The 15,969-nt window shown below is 43.9% G+C and overlaps 1 protein-coding gene across 4 annotated transcripts in view; it reads right to left on the bottom strand.

The window, feature by feature from the left end:
- Positions 1-7,697: 7,697 nt before the first annotated feature.
- Positions 7,698-15,969, bottom strand: part of Rad54b (RAD54 homolog B) — an 88,420-nt gene continuing 80,148 nt past the window's right edge. For 3 of the 4 annotated variants that reach the window (XM_006974939.4, XM_042270840.2, XM_042270841.2), the window contains 5 exons: positions 13,008-13,183; positions 12,173-12,434; positions 10,261-10,327; positions 9,825-10,025; positions 7,698-8,074 (listed from right to left, as the gene is read on the bottom strand). In XM_006974939.4, the coding sequence (XP_006975001.1) occupies positions 7,857-8,074; positions 9,825-10,025; positions 10,261-10,327; positions 12,173-12,434; positions 13,008-13,183 (924 nt within the window). In that variant the 3' untranslated portion in view covers positions 7,698-7,856. The remainder of the gene's footprint in view (positions 8,075-9,824; positions 10,026-10,260; positions 10,328-12,172; positions 12,435-13,007; positions 13,184-15,969) is intronic. The other variant, XR_013048987.1, reaches the window with a different exon arrangement.

The following is a 15,969-nucleotide window of genomic DNA, read 5'->3' on the forward strand; positions in this document are numbered from 1 at the left end:
AGCCCGTCTGCAGGAACTGAGAATGCCAGTTTCCTGGGACTCAGCAATCTGCACTGCTGAGTCAGACTTTTACCTGAGACAGAACCATGTGACTAGGCAGGGTGGTATCTTTTGTAATTAGTGCAGGGAGAGGCAGTAGGCACATAAGAACTTCAAAAAATATTATAACTTTTATGACTTCCAAAATGTATAATGATTAAATTGCATCTAACACTCCAGGCTTTCAAGCTGGGTAACAAACTCCAATAAAGCATCTTCTGAATCAGAAGGCTTCTTCCCCACAGTATTTTTTTAATGATAGAAGCTGAATCCTGAATTGGTATTGATTTTGTGGGCAGCAAAGAGGGAGTCTTAGGGACAGACATTTGAAACAGCTCAAGGGAAAGAACAGACTAGCTATGGAAGAGAGCCACAGGAAACTAGTCCTAGCCAAAACAATCTCTCTACACAGGAAGGGGAGAATAATACACCAATCATGGTGAATCCTTCCTTGAACACCAAAACTCAACCGTCAGCAAACCCTGTAGGACACAGTAGTCGGCTTGGATCAAATCGCAGAAACAGTGCCATCTGCTGGTTGTGTGTGTTTCCTGCAAGTCCTAGGATTGCAATTTGGCCAACACAGGATCAAGACAGTTGCCTGGGCAGTGGGACTGTGTGTCTTCACTGATACTACAGGGGAACGCAGCTGGACTTTATTTGCTCCTTTATTATACACACCCTGCTAAAGGGCGTGTAGAAGATGGCCTGTCCAGAACTTGAATTATGGAGGATGGGAGATGTCTTTGTTTTAAACTCAGTGATCCAGTACTATGAGAATATGATTAAATATATTTACACTGTCACTTAAAAACAAGGGTACAAATGTAAAGCTGTATAAAGGTATATGTATGTAATTAGAAATGAATTCTATATTATAATTGCTATTACTTCTGACTTAGTCCTTGTGTTAGTCCTTAATCCTATATTCTTTGTGTAATAGATTTTTTTTTTTAATAGCTAGGACTAGTTTCCTGTGTCTCTCTTCCATAGCTCAGTATTCTGTGTGTACCCAGAGTCCCTCAAAGACCACCAAGAGACCAAATCCAATGCAAAAGCAAAGAGTCTTTGTATTGTTGGGAGTTAACTCGGGACTCTCTGTCTGACGAAGCAGAGGAGCAGGAGAGACCCTGAGCAGCCATGGGGCAGGGTTTTTAAAGCAAGGTGGACTTGGGGGTCTACAGACTTCATAGGAACAGACTCAGGATCGGTTTATGTGAGTGGCAATATGTTAGTAGGTTTTAATTGGCTAGGGTTAGTTGGTGGTTACAGTTATCCATTTTTAGGCAGGCCTGGATAAGTCCCAGGCTTTGTCCTTGAGCTGCCATGGAGGCTGGCTGGCCTAGCATGTTCTGACTGTGGGGGTTGGCTCAGTGGCCCAGGCTTTCACATTGACCCATGCACGTAGCTCTAAGTTGTTGAGGGGTTCCAGACAGTAAACAACTGACTGAACCTTGAACAGTCAGAGTACATGCAGAAAGGGAGCTACTGCAAGGACTATGTCTTTTGTTCAGGACCCTCCCAGAAACTGCTTGCACAAGTCTCAGGAAACTGAAATTGAGGCCTGATCTCTGAGAGAAGACTGAGCAGCCTGTTATGGCATCTGCTTGGTCCTTTCATTCTGTTATTATGAAGAGACACCATGACCAAGGCAACACTTATAAAAGAAAACATTTAACTGGGGGTTTGCTTACAGCTTCAGGGGCTTAGTCCATTATCATCATGGTGGGGAGCATGGCAGTACGCAGGAATGCATGATGTTAGAGAAGTAGCTGAGAGCTATATCCTGAGCCACAAGTGGGAGTGGAGAGACTACAGCTGGCATGGGCTATTGAACCCTCAAAGCCTACCCCTAGTGACACACCTCCTCCAACAAGGCCACACCTCCTAACAGCTCATCAACTGGAGACCAAGCATGCACATGTATGAGCCTATGGAGGCCGATCTCAAACCACATTATTACCTATTGTATGACAGACTGATAGGAATCATGGGAGCAAAAAGAATCTGCATTCTTTGGTGGTTCCATTGTTGTTTTTAAGGACGGCTTTATTTGGGTTTATGGTTCCAGAGGGATAGAGTCCATATGGTAGGGAGGCATGGCAGCTGGCTGGCATGATGGCAGGGAGCTGAGATCACATCGTCAACCCCAAACACAGCAGAGGGCAAACTATAAACACTCGGAGCCCCAGTAGGCACCTCCTCCAGCAAGGATCTAACTCCAAAATTCCATAACCCGCCCTGATCCAAACCCGAAGGAGTAAGGCTCCCAAACAGCAAGGCAGCTAGGTGTCAAGTGAGAGGACCAGGATTGAGAAATAAAGAAAACAAAAGCAATGGCTGGAACCAGGCAGTCTTGAATGAGCTGATGACTTATGCCGAGCAAGTTTGTTAGGAAGTACAGCATCATCTATACTATATGGAGGAAGACAATGGCCAAGGTCAGCAGTGAGCTAAATCAGACAATGTCAGCAAAGGGAACCCAGGAACCTCAGACACAGCTGCTTAAGGACTGATAACCAAAGCCCGGGGGAAGAGTCGGGTCCCCAGAAACTGCAAACTTGGCTCCTCAAGGCACTGGCTCCAGCCCTAGACCGGCCTTGCCAAGTCCACTCCTGGACAAAGACACAGAACTACAGCTTCCTCTGTGCTTTCATCGGGGCCTCTGAGAAAGCCTTGGATTAGTCTGGCTCCCCATGCTCCCCAAACAGTGCCACCAACTGGGGACCAAGTTTTCAAGTACCTGAGCCTAGGGGGGACATTTCTCATTCAAACCACCACATATCACCCACAGGCACCCATATGGGTCATGGCTACATCATAATGCAAAGTGCATTTAGCCCAACTTCAAAAGTCCCCATAGTCTGGTGAGACACTTTGCACAGCCTTGGTGCAGGAAGGAGGGGCTTGGACCTGCCTCAACTGAATGTACCAGGCTCTGCTGACTCCCCATTGGTGACCTTGACTTGGAGGAGGTAGGAATGGGGGGTGGGTTGGAGGGTAAAGCTGGGGGGTGGGAGGAGGGAGGACAGGGGAATCTGTGGTTGGTATGCAAAATGAATAGAAAATCTCTTAATAAAAAAATTATTAAAAAAAAAAAGTCTCCATAGTCTTCTAGTCTCAACACTGTTCAAAAGTCCAAAGTCTCTTATGAAACTCAAGGCAATCCCTTAACTGTGTGTGATGTGTGGGCATGCACGGGGAGTCAGTTCTTTCCTTCCACCAACATGTGGGTCCCAGGCTTGAGCAGCAAGTGCCTTGACCTCTGAAGCACCTCACAGTTCCTTTCAGTCTTTTTAACTGCGTGGAACACAGCTCTGTGCTGAGATACTGAACTAGTATTTTACAATGAAATCCATGAGCAAAGAACCCACAGACCAGTGAAGAAGAAGAGGTGAAGTACATCAGTCACTCAAGTTCTGAGCAGCTGCCGTGTGCCTTGGATCACAGATGGTCCAGAGACTGAATGAGCACAAATGGACTGAAATCCGTCCTCTAGGAACCCAGCCTGGTGGGAGGAGAGCAAAGCAAGTCAGCAGTTAAGAGAGAGCTGTGTTCAGTGCTACACAGCAGAGCCGATGACTGGGAGAACAGAGAAAGAATGTTCTGTATCTGCAGCTCAGATGTCAACAGGGGCCTCTCAACATCTGGACCCCACAGATCCCTGGCCAAGCAAGGGCCAAAGTCTTTGTCTTAGTTAGGGTTTCTATCTCTATGAAGAGACACCATGACCACAGCAGCTCTTACAAAGGAAAGTGTTTAATTGGGGCTGGCTTACAGTTCAGAGGTTTAGTCCATTATTGTCACGGTGAGAAGCATGGTGGTGTGCAGGCAGATGTGGCGCTAGAGAAACTGAGAGTTCTACATCTGGATCTGCAGACAGCAGAAGCAACTGTGTCCCACACTGGGTGAAGCTTGAGCATAGAAGACTTCAAAGCCTGCCTCCACAGTGACACATTTCCTCCAACAAGACCACACCTTCTAATAGTGTTATTCCTTATGGGCTAAGCATTCAAACAAATGAGTCTCTAGGGACCAGACCTATTCAAACCACCACAGTCTTCCTTGATTCTAAGAGCTTAGCATCTCGGTGCTCCTCTCGCTCTGGGCTCCTACATCACACAGGCTTTGTCCCATGTAACATGGGTTTTCCCATGATGCTCAGCCTCTTCTTGGACACATGAGACTGTATCCTCAGAGTAGGAGTTCAGACTGGGACAGAGATGGAGGGAAGGCTTCCTCCCATATGTCTTAACATACACATTTCTAGAGAACAAGGAGACAGCTATTTCTCAACAAATACTCTCCATCCTCAGCTTTCTGGTTTCATCTAACCCAGTCAGCTCCTTCTACAATCTCACTTTGTCTTCTTGTCCTTACCTCTCTTATCTTCAGATTTCCAATCTTGTCTTCCTCTGTCACATTTGACAGCAACACCCAAAGTACTGAAAGGTCACTCAACTTTTAATAGGGTGTTTTTCCAAATAAAAATTAAGAACTCTGATGCAATTGTTTTTCCCCTCTGTGGCATTACCCATACTTTGGTACTCAACCTCCCTACACATTTAGCTTTCACAAATGACCTTGCACCTATCCTTGCACAAAAAGAAACCCAGTTCATCCAACACTGGGCCTATCTCACAGGGTTGCTGATGAAGGCAAAGCATTTAACATTTGTAATGTAAGCAATTAAAAACACTAGCAAACATTATCTACTGTCTTAGGGTTTCTATTGATGTGAAGAGACACCATGACCAAGGCAACTCCCATAAAGGAAAAACATTTAATTGGGGTGGCTCACTTATATTTCAGAGATTCAAACCATTATGATCATGGTGGGACATGGTGGCGTGCAGGCAGACATGGTGCTGGAGAAGTAGCTAAGAGTCCTACATCCTGCAGGCAACAGAAAGTGGTCTGTGACACTGGAAGTAGCTTGAGTAATGGAGACCTCAAAGCCCACCCCCACAGTGACACCCTTCCTCCAACAAGGCCACACCTCCTAATAGTGCCCCTCCCTCTGGGGCCATTTCTTTCAAGCCACCACATCTATTGAACCACCTTCTTAGCTCCTAACAAGTTGTTTTAAAAAGAAAACTCTTGCATCAGATAAACACTTTTAACACAGACAAAATCAGCATGCAGAGGCTGGGGACTGTAACTCAGTTGGCAGCCTGTTTTCCTGGCATGTGCCAAGCCCTGAGTTCAATCCCTAGCACAATATAAACTGGCCTTGGTAGCTCACTCCTGTAATTCCAATACTTGGGAGATGGAGGAAAGAGGATCAGATGTTCAAAGTCAACCTCAGCTATATAGCAAATTTGAGGCCAGCATGGACATGAGACACTACCAGTTTATATATATATGATATATATTTAAAAAAGTAGCATTTTTTAGTCTAATAATGAATTCATCACAAAAGAAATCAAGGGGGGAGAGTGTCCCATTTACAAGAGCTCCAAAAAAAACAAAAACAAAAACAAAAAACTACCCAGGATTAATTTCTAGAATGAAAACTTCAAGGCACTGAAAAAAATAAATTCAAGAACATACTAGAAGATGGAAAGACAGCACCATGTGTTGGAAGAATTAATATTGTAAAAATGCTTATATTACCATGACATTATGAAATTTGCAGGCAAATGGATGGAACTAGAAAAATATCATCCTGAGTGAGGTAACCCAGACTCAGAAGGACAAACATAGTATGTACTCACTCATAGGTGGATACTAAATGTGAGGGAAGGGATGGCCAGACTGCAACCCACAACTCTAGAGAGGCTAGCTAACATGAAAAGACCCTAGGTGGGGCACATGGATGACCCTGTGAAGGAGAAGTGGATGAGATCTACATGAGTGAACTGGGGCGGGGGAGGGTGGAGGGCGAGGAATGGGGGAAGAGAACATAGGGAAATGGGAGGGTCAAGCTGGAACAGGGACCGAGTGCCAGGAAGGGAGATTCCATGATAGATGAGGACATCATAGGAATATGAAGAGACAGGGTACTGAGGAGGCTCTCAGGGATTCACAAGGATGACCCCACCTTGGTCTGCTGGCAGTGGTCCAGAGGGTGCCTGGACTGGTCTACTCTGGTGACCAGTCTAGTGAATACCCTAACCGTCATCATAGAGCCTTTGTCCCGTGACTGATGGAGGCAGATGCAGAGATCCACGGCCAGGCACCAGGCTGAGCTCTGGGAATTCAATTGATGAGAGAGAGGAGGGATTCTGCAGGCAGGAGGATGTCGAGATCATGATGGGAAGATATGCAGAGATGACCGGCCACACTAATGGAAGCCCATGAACTGTGGACTAGTGGCTGTGGAGCCCCCATGGGACTGGACTGGGCCCTCTGGATACGGAAGACGGTTATTTGGCTCGAACCGTTTGGGGGGCACCCAGGCAGCGGGATCGGGATCCGTCCCTGGTGCATGGGCAGGATTTTGGGAATCCGGTGCCTGTGGTGTGACGCCTTACGAAGCCTTGGTGCAGTGGGAAGGGGCTTGGACCTGCCTAGGCTCAGTGTCTGCTGACTCCACATGGGAGACCTTGATTTGGGGGATGTGGGGATGTGGGGTGGCTTGGGAGGGAGGGAGGGTTGGAGGGTGGGAGGAGGGAGGAGGGGGATCTGTGGATGGTATGTAGAGTAGAAAATTTCTTAACAAAGAAAAATGAAAAAAAAATTATAAAAAAATAATAAATGCTTATATTACCAAAAGCTATCTGCAGATTAAATGAAATCTCATTAAAATCCCAACAACATGCTTCACAGAACTAGGAAAAAGAATCCTAAGTCTATCTAGAAGCACAAAGGCCCCAGATAGCTAAAGTGATCCTGACCACAATATATGCTCTCGAAGCATACTACACAACTCCAGTGAAAAAGCAAAGCCATCATAGACCAGACAGAAGGGCAGACCACAGACAGTGCAGCTACAGCTCTCCAATTTTTGGTAAAGCTATCAAAACCACTGTAGAGAAAGACAGACTTTTGAACAATGGTGCTGGGGGAACTGGGTTTCCATATGTGGAATGGCACTGGATCCATCTCTCTGCACAAAAACCTATTCCAAATCAAAACCTGAAATTCTGTAAACTGCCGGAGGAAACCAGACCCTTGAAGACAGCGGCATGGGCAGCCGTCTTCTTCACAGGAAGCAGTACCGACAACAGGAGCAGCAGCTCCCTAGCACACGCTCGTCCCAGCTCGTCCCAGCTCAACCGCCCACTCCCATCCCCGGCATGCTTTCCCTTCCACAGCGTCCATTTCTAAAAGCAACAACAAGGACAAAGCCCTTATGCCCATCAAAGGAAACCACCGCCAGGTGAAGAGACAGCCTGTGGGATGGGAAGTCTTGGCCAACTTCCCGTCAGGAGATTCATATCCAGGACATATAAAGAACCACAAAAATTAAACAGAAAAAAAAAAAAATCCCTAAACCATCCCATCAGTAAATGGGCTAACGAACTACACAGACAGTCCTCAAATGAAGAGACAGCCGGTAAACATGGTGGCAAGTGTGCAACAGCCTTAGCCTCAGGGAAATAAGATGGAGCTGCTACCACTGGGGGAAGCATGTCAATCACAGACTCACACGAACAGATGCAGGACAGCGCATCTCTAACATTTCATTTCCAACACTGAAGGATATACACAAGAAAGCAAACAACTCAGTTTTTATTGTATTTAAATTAGCATATTTTGAAACAAAGTTCATTATTATAATTCAAATACTTTTGTTAATTTTCAAAATTACATTTAATTCCTATATTAATTTTAAGGGGAGCAAAGGAATGTTAGGAAGTGTCTGTCCTTCATTAGATGGCAGGAGCTTGGTTGGTTATATTCTGGAAGAAGAATGACACATTTTCCCTTATTCTTTGCAGAAATGGGTCTGTAAGATTTAAATGGTCTCCTGAAAAATGCTTCCACTGCTTCAGCTGTGACATGGACAAAGGTCTCAGGGAGCTAGACTTCCGGTGCTGAGGGCCAAGCTGACACGGTCTAGAGGTGACAGGGGTGTCCAATGCATCATCTGAAATGAGTAAACAATGAATGTCCCCACTGCACAGTGAGTCCTACCATGTGTCACATCAAATCACACAGTTCAAGCTAAAACAGTCAGTCATTCATCCGTTTTACAAATATTGATAGGCAGTTACTGCACACTCCATAAGTACCTGGCCTCTGACATACACCAAACAAATATTTTCACAAAGAAACGTTTACCAGTCTACAGTCCGTTATCAGAGCCCTACGAGATAGAGTCAAGGATGGTGTCACTGTGTGAGCCCTGGTCTTGAGTACATAAGGTCTTGGTTCTATCTCTAGCACCAATAAATTAATTCTGTGAAGCCAGATAGGTTTGCAAAAGCAAACATCTGGGTCAGAACTCCATAAATCAAATTCATTAATACTCTGCAGCAAGCATACTAATAGACTATAAAATGGCTTCCTATGAAATGGGTCATAAACGCTACTTATGAACTCACCAGTTCAAGCAAGATTTCTTTAAAGATTTTTTTTCATTCTTTTTAATTATGTAGTTTGTGAGTCTGCATGTGGGTATGTGCATGTGAGTGCAGGTGCCCAAGGAGGCCAGAGGCATCACACCCCCTGCAGCCAGAGTTACAGACAGTTGTGAGCCATTCAGTAACACTAATGTTATCTGACAAATATATACTTGACTGTATGAAAACGAGTTCAGGGCTCTGGATTCAATCTCTAAAACCACAAAAGGAAATGTATGCATATACATGCATATATCTATATATATATGTACATATATAGATATGTGTACATCAATTTAATATGTATGTACAGTATGTTTTGTTTCTGAGAATTTCATATATAAGTACTGTATTTACACCATTTACACACTTCCAACTCCACCCTTTAAGAAGTTAAAAAAAAACTGGACAGTGGTGGTGCATGCCTTTAATCCCAGCACTCAGGAGGTAGAGGCAGGCAGATCTTTATGAGTTCAAGGCCAGCCTGGTCTACAGATCTAGAGGACAGCCAGAGTTACTCAGAGAAACTATCTCAAAAAGTAAAAAAAAAAAAAAAAAAAAAGTTTAAAAAAAAGAGTAACTTCTTAAAATCACAATTTTTTTTTATCCTTTAAAGATTGTTTTTATTATTTATGTGTGCATGGGTGTCGGGTGAGTATACGTGCACACGAGTGGGGGTACGTTTGTACATCTGCACAAAGGCCAGGATCCACACTCATGACTGTGCAGCGAGCACTTGTCAACGGTAGAGTTTGCCAAGCGACTGTCCATCCCCGACACTGCTTCCTCACTTCCTCCTTCTCTTCCAGTCCCTGTGAGTCTGTCTAAGTGTAGAGACTGGTCAGTTCAGGCTTACGCAAACATCACAGGCAGGTCAAGTCCTGAGAAGTGCGGTTGCTTCCTCTAAGCACCTCCGAAAGTCTGGCCCCAGTATAAATAAGTCTTACAAGATTTAAACAAACAATAGGTAATTCTAGTAAGTATAAGATTTTTATGAAATTGTAATAAAATTTAAAACATTTTTCTTACTCTGCAGCCACCCTAGCAGGCAGTGAGAGGTTGGCCTACATAAGTTATTTTTTCACAACAGATTCAGAAATGAGAAACTAAAGTTCAACTGAACACTTTCTCAAGCATACACCTAGTGACTGCCCCACAACCCAAGGGACAGAGAAAACTAATACATGCAAATGGCAGATATTTGTAAGTCACCCTTTGAGTGTCTTCACAGACACACTTGACTGTACTGTGGTAATGAGATCAACACACACTCACCAGTGTGACCTTTTTCTTCTGTGCACTCACACTCAAGCAGGTCGTGGGTCACACACGGTGAATTTTCGTGTAACGTGAACAAGTCTTTAAGCTCTTCCACGGAAAACTGGATGTGTTCAGATGACGTGGCTAGGTCTACAACCGCCCCTGAGAGGCCTTGCTTACTGATCTGCCTTTGATAGATCTTTTCCTCTATTGTACCTGGGGAGAAAGCACCCATTAGGTTCCCTTCCTGTGTCTCTTATTTGTGTTGGGTAAAACACATTTGCTACTTATTAACTGATAAAAGAATACATTCCAGATGTTGAAGCACAAAGAAATTTTCTTTTTTGGGGGGAGGGAGGGTTCAAGACAGGGTTTCTCTGTGCAGCTTTGCGCCTTTCCTGCAAAGAAAATTTTTAAGGAGATACATATTTGTCACCTGAAGGTTTTTTACCTGTAGTCAGGAGTCTGTAAATATGCACAGGGTGTTTCTGACCATCTCTCCATACTCTAGACATAGCCTAGACAAAATAAGAATTCTGAGTACAGTAGAAACCAATGGCTCTTGCACATAAGCAATTTGCAGGAATATATTTTACTATAGGGAATTCTGGATTTCACTAATAGCTCAAAAAAACAAAGTGGCGTGCCAGCAAGACGCTCAGCAGGGAAAAGCACCAGCTTGACAATCCCAGTTTGAGGCCTAGGACCTACACTGTAAGAGAGAACAGGTCCTGCAAGCTCTCCTCTGGCCTGCACTCACATCCCATGGCATGTACTTTACGTCTTTGCCCTGGGTTCAGAGAGGGAGGTTGAGCGGACCCTTGGGGAGGCACGGGAAGTAGCTGCAGGAGGGTCATGCAGCAGTGAGATGGTATCTGGATAAAACATGACAGTCAAGACGCAAAGAACCAAGTACAGCCTGCGCGGGGAGGGTCCACGCAGCTAACAATCCACCCTTGAAAATTCCTCAAGGCATCTGCAATCACTTCAGGCTCCCTCTAGTGTAAGCATTAACAATGACACTGTGCAGTAAACGGTTGGTGTTTAAACCTTGCCCATGCCTCTGACTGACGAGTAATAGCAACAGCACACATAGGGGCAGGAGATGCCAGGCTCACGCCCTTAACCCAGGAAGCCTGCACTGAGCTCCTCTCATTGACAATGTGAGCATGTGGCTGCCCTTATCCTACCTTATCAAAGGGGAAACCCACCAGGTACAGGACAATGCCAGCATGCTCGGCCATCAATTTCTACCACACAAACTACCTACTGATCTAAAGCTTACAAAGGAAAATCCCTTAACTTGTGAGATAAAGATTTCAAAGAGTACCACTCCCAAGAGCAACAAACCAGAGGCCACTCAGAGAAGGAATCAAGTGCTGTGTTCTCTCTGTCCACAAGCAGCCTGGGTCCTGAAATCAGGGTTATTCCCTTTTCCTCAACTCCCGCCTCTCCTGTTGAAACTTCAGTTTGTGCTCAGCGCAGATTGTATTTCTACAACCATCCTTAACTTCCCTCATATTGAGTATCATCAGCTTCACATGGTCTGAATCTGACTGACCTCTGGAGGGAAGGGAGACTGAATAAATCCATCAGGCAGTCATGGAGGCACTTCCTGCCTAGAGAACCAACAAAACCCCTGAACGCCAAGCCTCGGGCGGGCGGGCGGGCGAGCTTCCCTGGCTGGCAGTGCTCCAGATATGCCGTCACCCCTCAGTGCGGAGTAAGTGCAGTCCACACAGCTCTGAGGAGGACACATGGGGCCTGGTCTCTCCTGGACTCTGCCCCACGCATTTGCTGACTTTAGTATCCTTATAAAATAATAACTGTGAGTGTAGCTGCTTTCCTCAGTTCTCTGAAGCCTAGTGAATCATAGGGTTGTCTTAGGATCCCATAACAAAAACACCAACTATGGTAAAAATCTATGTCAAAAACCTTAAACTACCCGAAAGTGGACTGTATACTGAAGGAAATCTTGGGCTTCTCTGCAAAGTTTCCTAAAGTAGTTAATGCTATCACCTTACTGCAGCCTACACACATCCATCATGGCATCCACAACAGGCTACTGTCATCCCCAGCGGTCCTGAACGCCCTGCAAGCCTAGCCGTATAGTGTGATGCGAAGCTTGGTTTTGAATTCTCATGTTGGAGGGAGAACAAGCTTCCACTTCTTCACATATAGGAAACACGGGCTATTTACATCTGCATGTGGAGATGTTGTGAATATTAAATAGATGGTCATGGAGAGCACTAAACAGAGTGCCTGATACAAAACAAGAGCCCAGTACCCAACAACTATTTACACATCATCATATTGGTTTCCTAGGCACTCATAATGTTGACTTAATGCATAAATATTCCTACCTGGATGTCAGTAGCTGGGTTCCAATCAATATCATAGAGAATCAAGTGGGATCCTCCAATAAGATTAAGTCCCACACCACCAGCTTTTGAACTTAATAAAAAAATAAAATCAGTAGAGTATTTGCTATTGAAACTGTCAACAATTTGCTGCCTTTGAGAGACTGGTGTTTGGCCATCAAGTCTTGAATAAGCATATCCATGACGCTTGCATACTTCTTCTAAAATATTCAAGGTTTGTCTGTAGTTGGATACCAAAACCACTCTGTCAACAGAAAACAAAACAGTGTTACATAATGTTTAAGGCAGTATTGTGTTTTGTTTTTTAAAGGAAAACAGCAACACCAATATGACGGAAGGAGCGGCCAAGGCAGGTAGAGGTACAAGCAGTTGCTAGCCACTGAGTTGCTGCCAGCTCAGGTTCTCCAGAGAGCAGTGCGCACTCTCAACCTCGGAGCCATCTCCCGAGTGCAGACACCTTCAAACCTCGCTGGGCTCGTCAGAAGGAAGAAGTTTAGAGTGTCTACACAGAACCCCAGCTCTCACCTCCAGGTGAGTGGTGACTTGTAAAAATGTATCCTTTGGGCTGGGCGGTGGTGGCGAATGCCTTCAATCCCAGCACTTGGAAGGCAGAGGCAGGTGGATCTTTCTGAGTTCAAGGTCAGCCTGGTCTACAGAGCGAGATCCAGGAAAGGCGCAAAGCTACAGAGAAACTCTGTCTCAAAAATCAAAAAAATAAAAATTTATCCTTTGGAGAAAGTAAACCAAATAAACTGAGAACAGGGATTATAGAGGGGTTGTAGTCACAATAACATGAGTGGCTGGGTGCAGGGCTTACTTTTCAGTGGGACGGAGTTCACGGATGGCTGCCAGGAGCTGTACCAACACTTGTAGCTTCCCAGACTGGTTCTCAGAGAACTGGAGAGGGTCGTAAGCAGCAGGGAGCGCAGCCAGCAAGCCTTTGCACAGGCTCCTTTCTTCATTTTCATCACAGCGCGCGCTAAGCTCCTTACCCTGTTCAAATGTGAGTTAACACTGGTTCACATTTACAGTCTTAGGAAGGAAGGAAAATGCCAATCTTACAGAGTAGTCCGCTACCTGCCAAGCAGATCTTCATAGGTCACTAACCATGCCTCCTGCGGAGTTCCTGGACCTTACCAAACCCTGACATCTCCTTCCTATCAATACTTCTTACTCCGTTTCACTGCCCCTTTCCTCCCTATTACTTTTTTCTCTGCTCACAACTTCTCCCAAATGACAAACTAAAACAGGCACAACAGTCTCCTGAGTCATAAGTCATATCAGTTTCTTCCTAAGAGTAAAGATGTCAGCAATAAACTGAGAAATTTATCTTAGAACACGTTTTTGCTTATAATCTCAGAACGAGGGTGCAGGATACGCTGATATTGAACCCAGGGCCCTATCTTACCAACAGACTCGGGCTTCTTTCTTCCAATGCCTCAGCTGACAGAGAAACACACAGGATTAGACTAGAGTGACTGGTTAGCAGTCCCTCTTTAGGCTGAATGGTCAGGAATGGCAGGTCTTGTCAGTCTTCCTACTTCCCCAGGATTCTCTTTTTCTGAAACTTTGTTCAGTCTACACCACTGTCTCCCTGGAAGGCTTCTTCCTTCTGCTGTTATCTCGGTTCTAGAAAAGGGCCTGATGCAAATCTCAAGTGCTTATAGACCAGCTGGCCTGGAACTCCCTATGTAGACTAAGCTGGCCTTGAACTCTGAGATCTGCCTGCCTCTGCTTCCAGAGCGCTGAGATTAAAGGCGTGCGCCACCATACCTGGTCAGTTGTTTTTGTTTTTTCCACACTATTTTCATCTTTAACCTTATTTAACTGAGTAATTACTATATATATTTTTAACTCCCCTGGTGTTCATGCATGCTATATGCCTTTTTTGTATTGAACAAATCTTTCTGGGCACATATTTAGTTGTAATTGGGCTATTGGCACATGCACACAAAATACACTTAGGTCAAGTCACTTGACTGAATATCTGTACAACTTGAAGAATTTGTATCAGGTTAGATCTGCATACAATTTGAAGAAGCCTTGACCCAGGGTTTAGTTTAAATATTTGAATATGCTTACACTGTAAAGAATTGATTTGGGGTAGACACACACATTTATATACAACACACACACACACACACACACACACACACACACAGAATATGCAAAAACTTTCTAAATTAAGTGATATATTCTGAGCCATCATAATTTCTTCCTTTTAAGGAAAAATTTTTGGCTTCTATTCTTCCTGGGCTTCATGCCCAAAAGGTTTAATTTTTACCACTGTATATAGAATGTGTTTCTTTAAAAGTTGCTTAATAAAATATTATAATCCAGCCTGCTGCAGAGTTACATAAAGCTCACTTCTACAATAAACTAAGTAGATAGGATCCATTGTAGGATGAACTTGGAGAATTCTGTTAGAGCACTCCATTTTTTAAATCTATAATTAATGATCTCATACATAAGCTAGCACCCACAGTTTTGTTTAGGAAGGTTATTTGGGAACATATTTTGATTTTACTATTTAAAGAATTTAATAAAATTTTTCCATGGTGAGCTGGAAATACCATTAATGATTATTGTACAACTTCTTTAACCAGGCATTCTGCTAGGTTCTTCCCATAATTCCCTGTTACAATGTCACAGTGATGGCATCATGAAGCAGTTATTGGCTCCACATTCCAGATTAAAAAACCAGTCTCACAGATATAGCCTAAGTACCAAATGCACCAAAAGTTAAAAAATTAGAGCAGGGAGTGGCAGTGCATGCCTAGAATGCTAGCTGTTGGGAAATAAGGGCAATTAGAATCAGAATTCAGCTCCATATGAACTTCAAAGCCAACCTGAGCTGCTTGCGATGCCCTCAGGGCAAAAGAACTAGAGGTACAATTTTAGGGAACTGATACCAGTCCTAATCTCAAAAACTCTTACCATGCTGCAGACTGCCTTAAATATGCAAGCAGTTGGCTCAACTACGTCATCATTCAAATTCACACCTATAAAAGGAATCTAATTTGGGAAATGTTCTAGAATAAGATTATACACAAATATCTCTGAGTCCCGATCCCCCATCCCCCACCCCAAGACAAGATTTCTCTGTGTACCCTGGCCATCCTGGAGTGTGCCACAAAAGCAGGGGTGGGAGCTGAGCACAGTAGTGGGTGCTCCTTGTGCCAACTATTCATTCTCAAGGCTGAAGCGGCAGAGTCACTAGGGCCGGGGAATATAATACCAGCCTGGCATGACAGCAACACACACCCCTTAACATAGAAAGGGATGACAGTAATAGTACTTATTCCAAATAGTTTGTAAAAAATAAACAAAATAAAACCAGAAAAGCACTTTATTCTTAGTATACAGACACTAATAACTGTTAGCTAGTACTATTAATAATACTAAAATGTAGTTTTCTCTGGCTGGAAAGTATATAATGATTTTTATTTTTGTTTTGTTTATGTTCTAGATAGAGTCTTACTCTATAGCTCAGGCTGATCTCAAATTCAAAACAATCCTCCTGCCTGAGCCTCCCACATGTGGGTATTACAGGTGTGAGCTCTATACTGATTTTGTTTATTTTTTTTGTGAATTTTCTGAATTTTCCAAATTTTATGCAAAAATCATGTATTACTGTTATAAAAAGAAAAATAAATTATTTTAATGGTAAGTTCAGTATTTGTTAGTATACACAAAACCAAATGACTACATCAACATAAAATAGGAAGAGAGAGACCATGGCAAAGGCTGTTAACATTCTTCAACAGAAGCACACAGGA

The sequence above is a fragment of the Peromyscus maniculatus genome, chromosome 2, assembly GCF_049852395.1.
Source record: "Peromyscus maniculatus bairdii isolate BWxNUB_F1_BW_parent chromosome 2, HU_Pman_BW_mat_3.1, whole genome shotgun sequence".
In the NCBI taxonomy this organism is placed as follows: domain Eukaryota; kingdom Metazoa; phylum Chordata; class Mammalia; order Rodentia; family Cricetidae; genus Peromyscus; species Peromyscus maniculatus.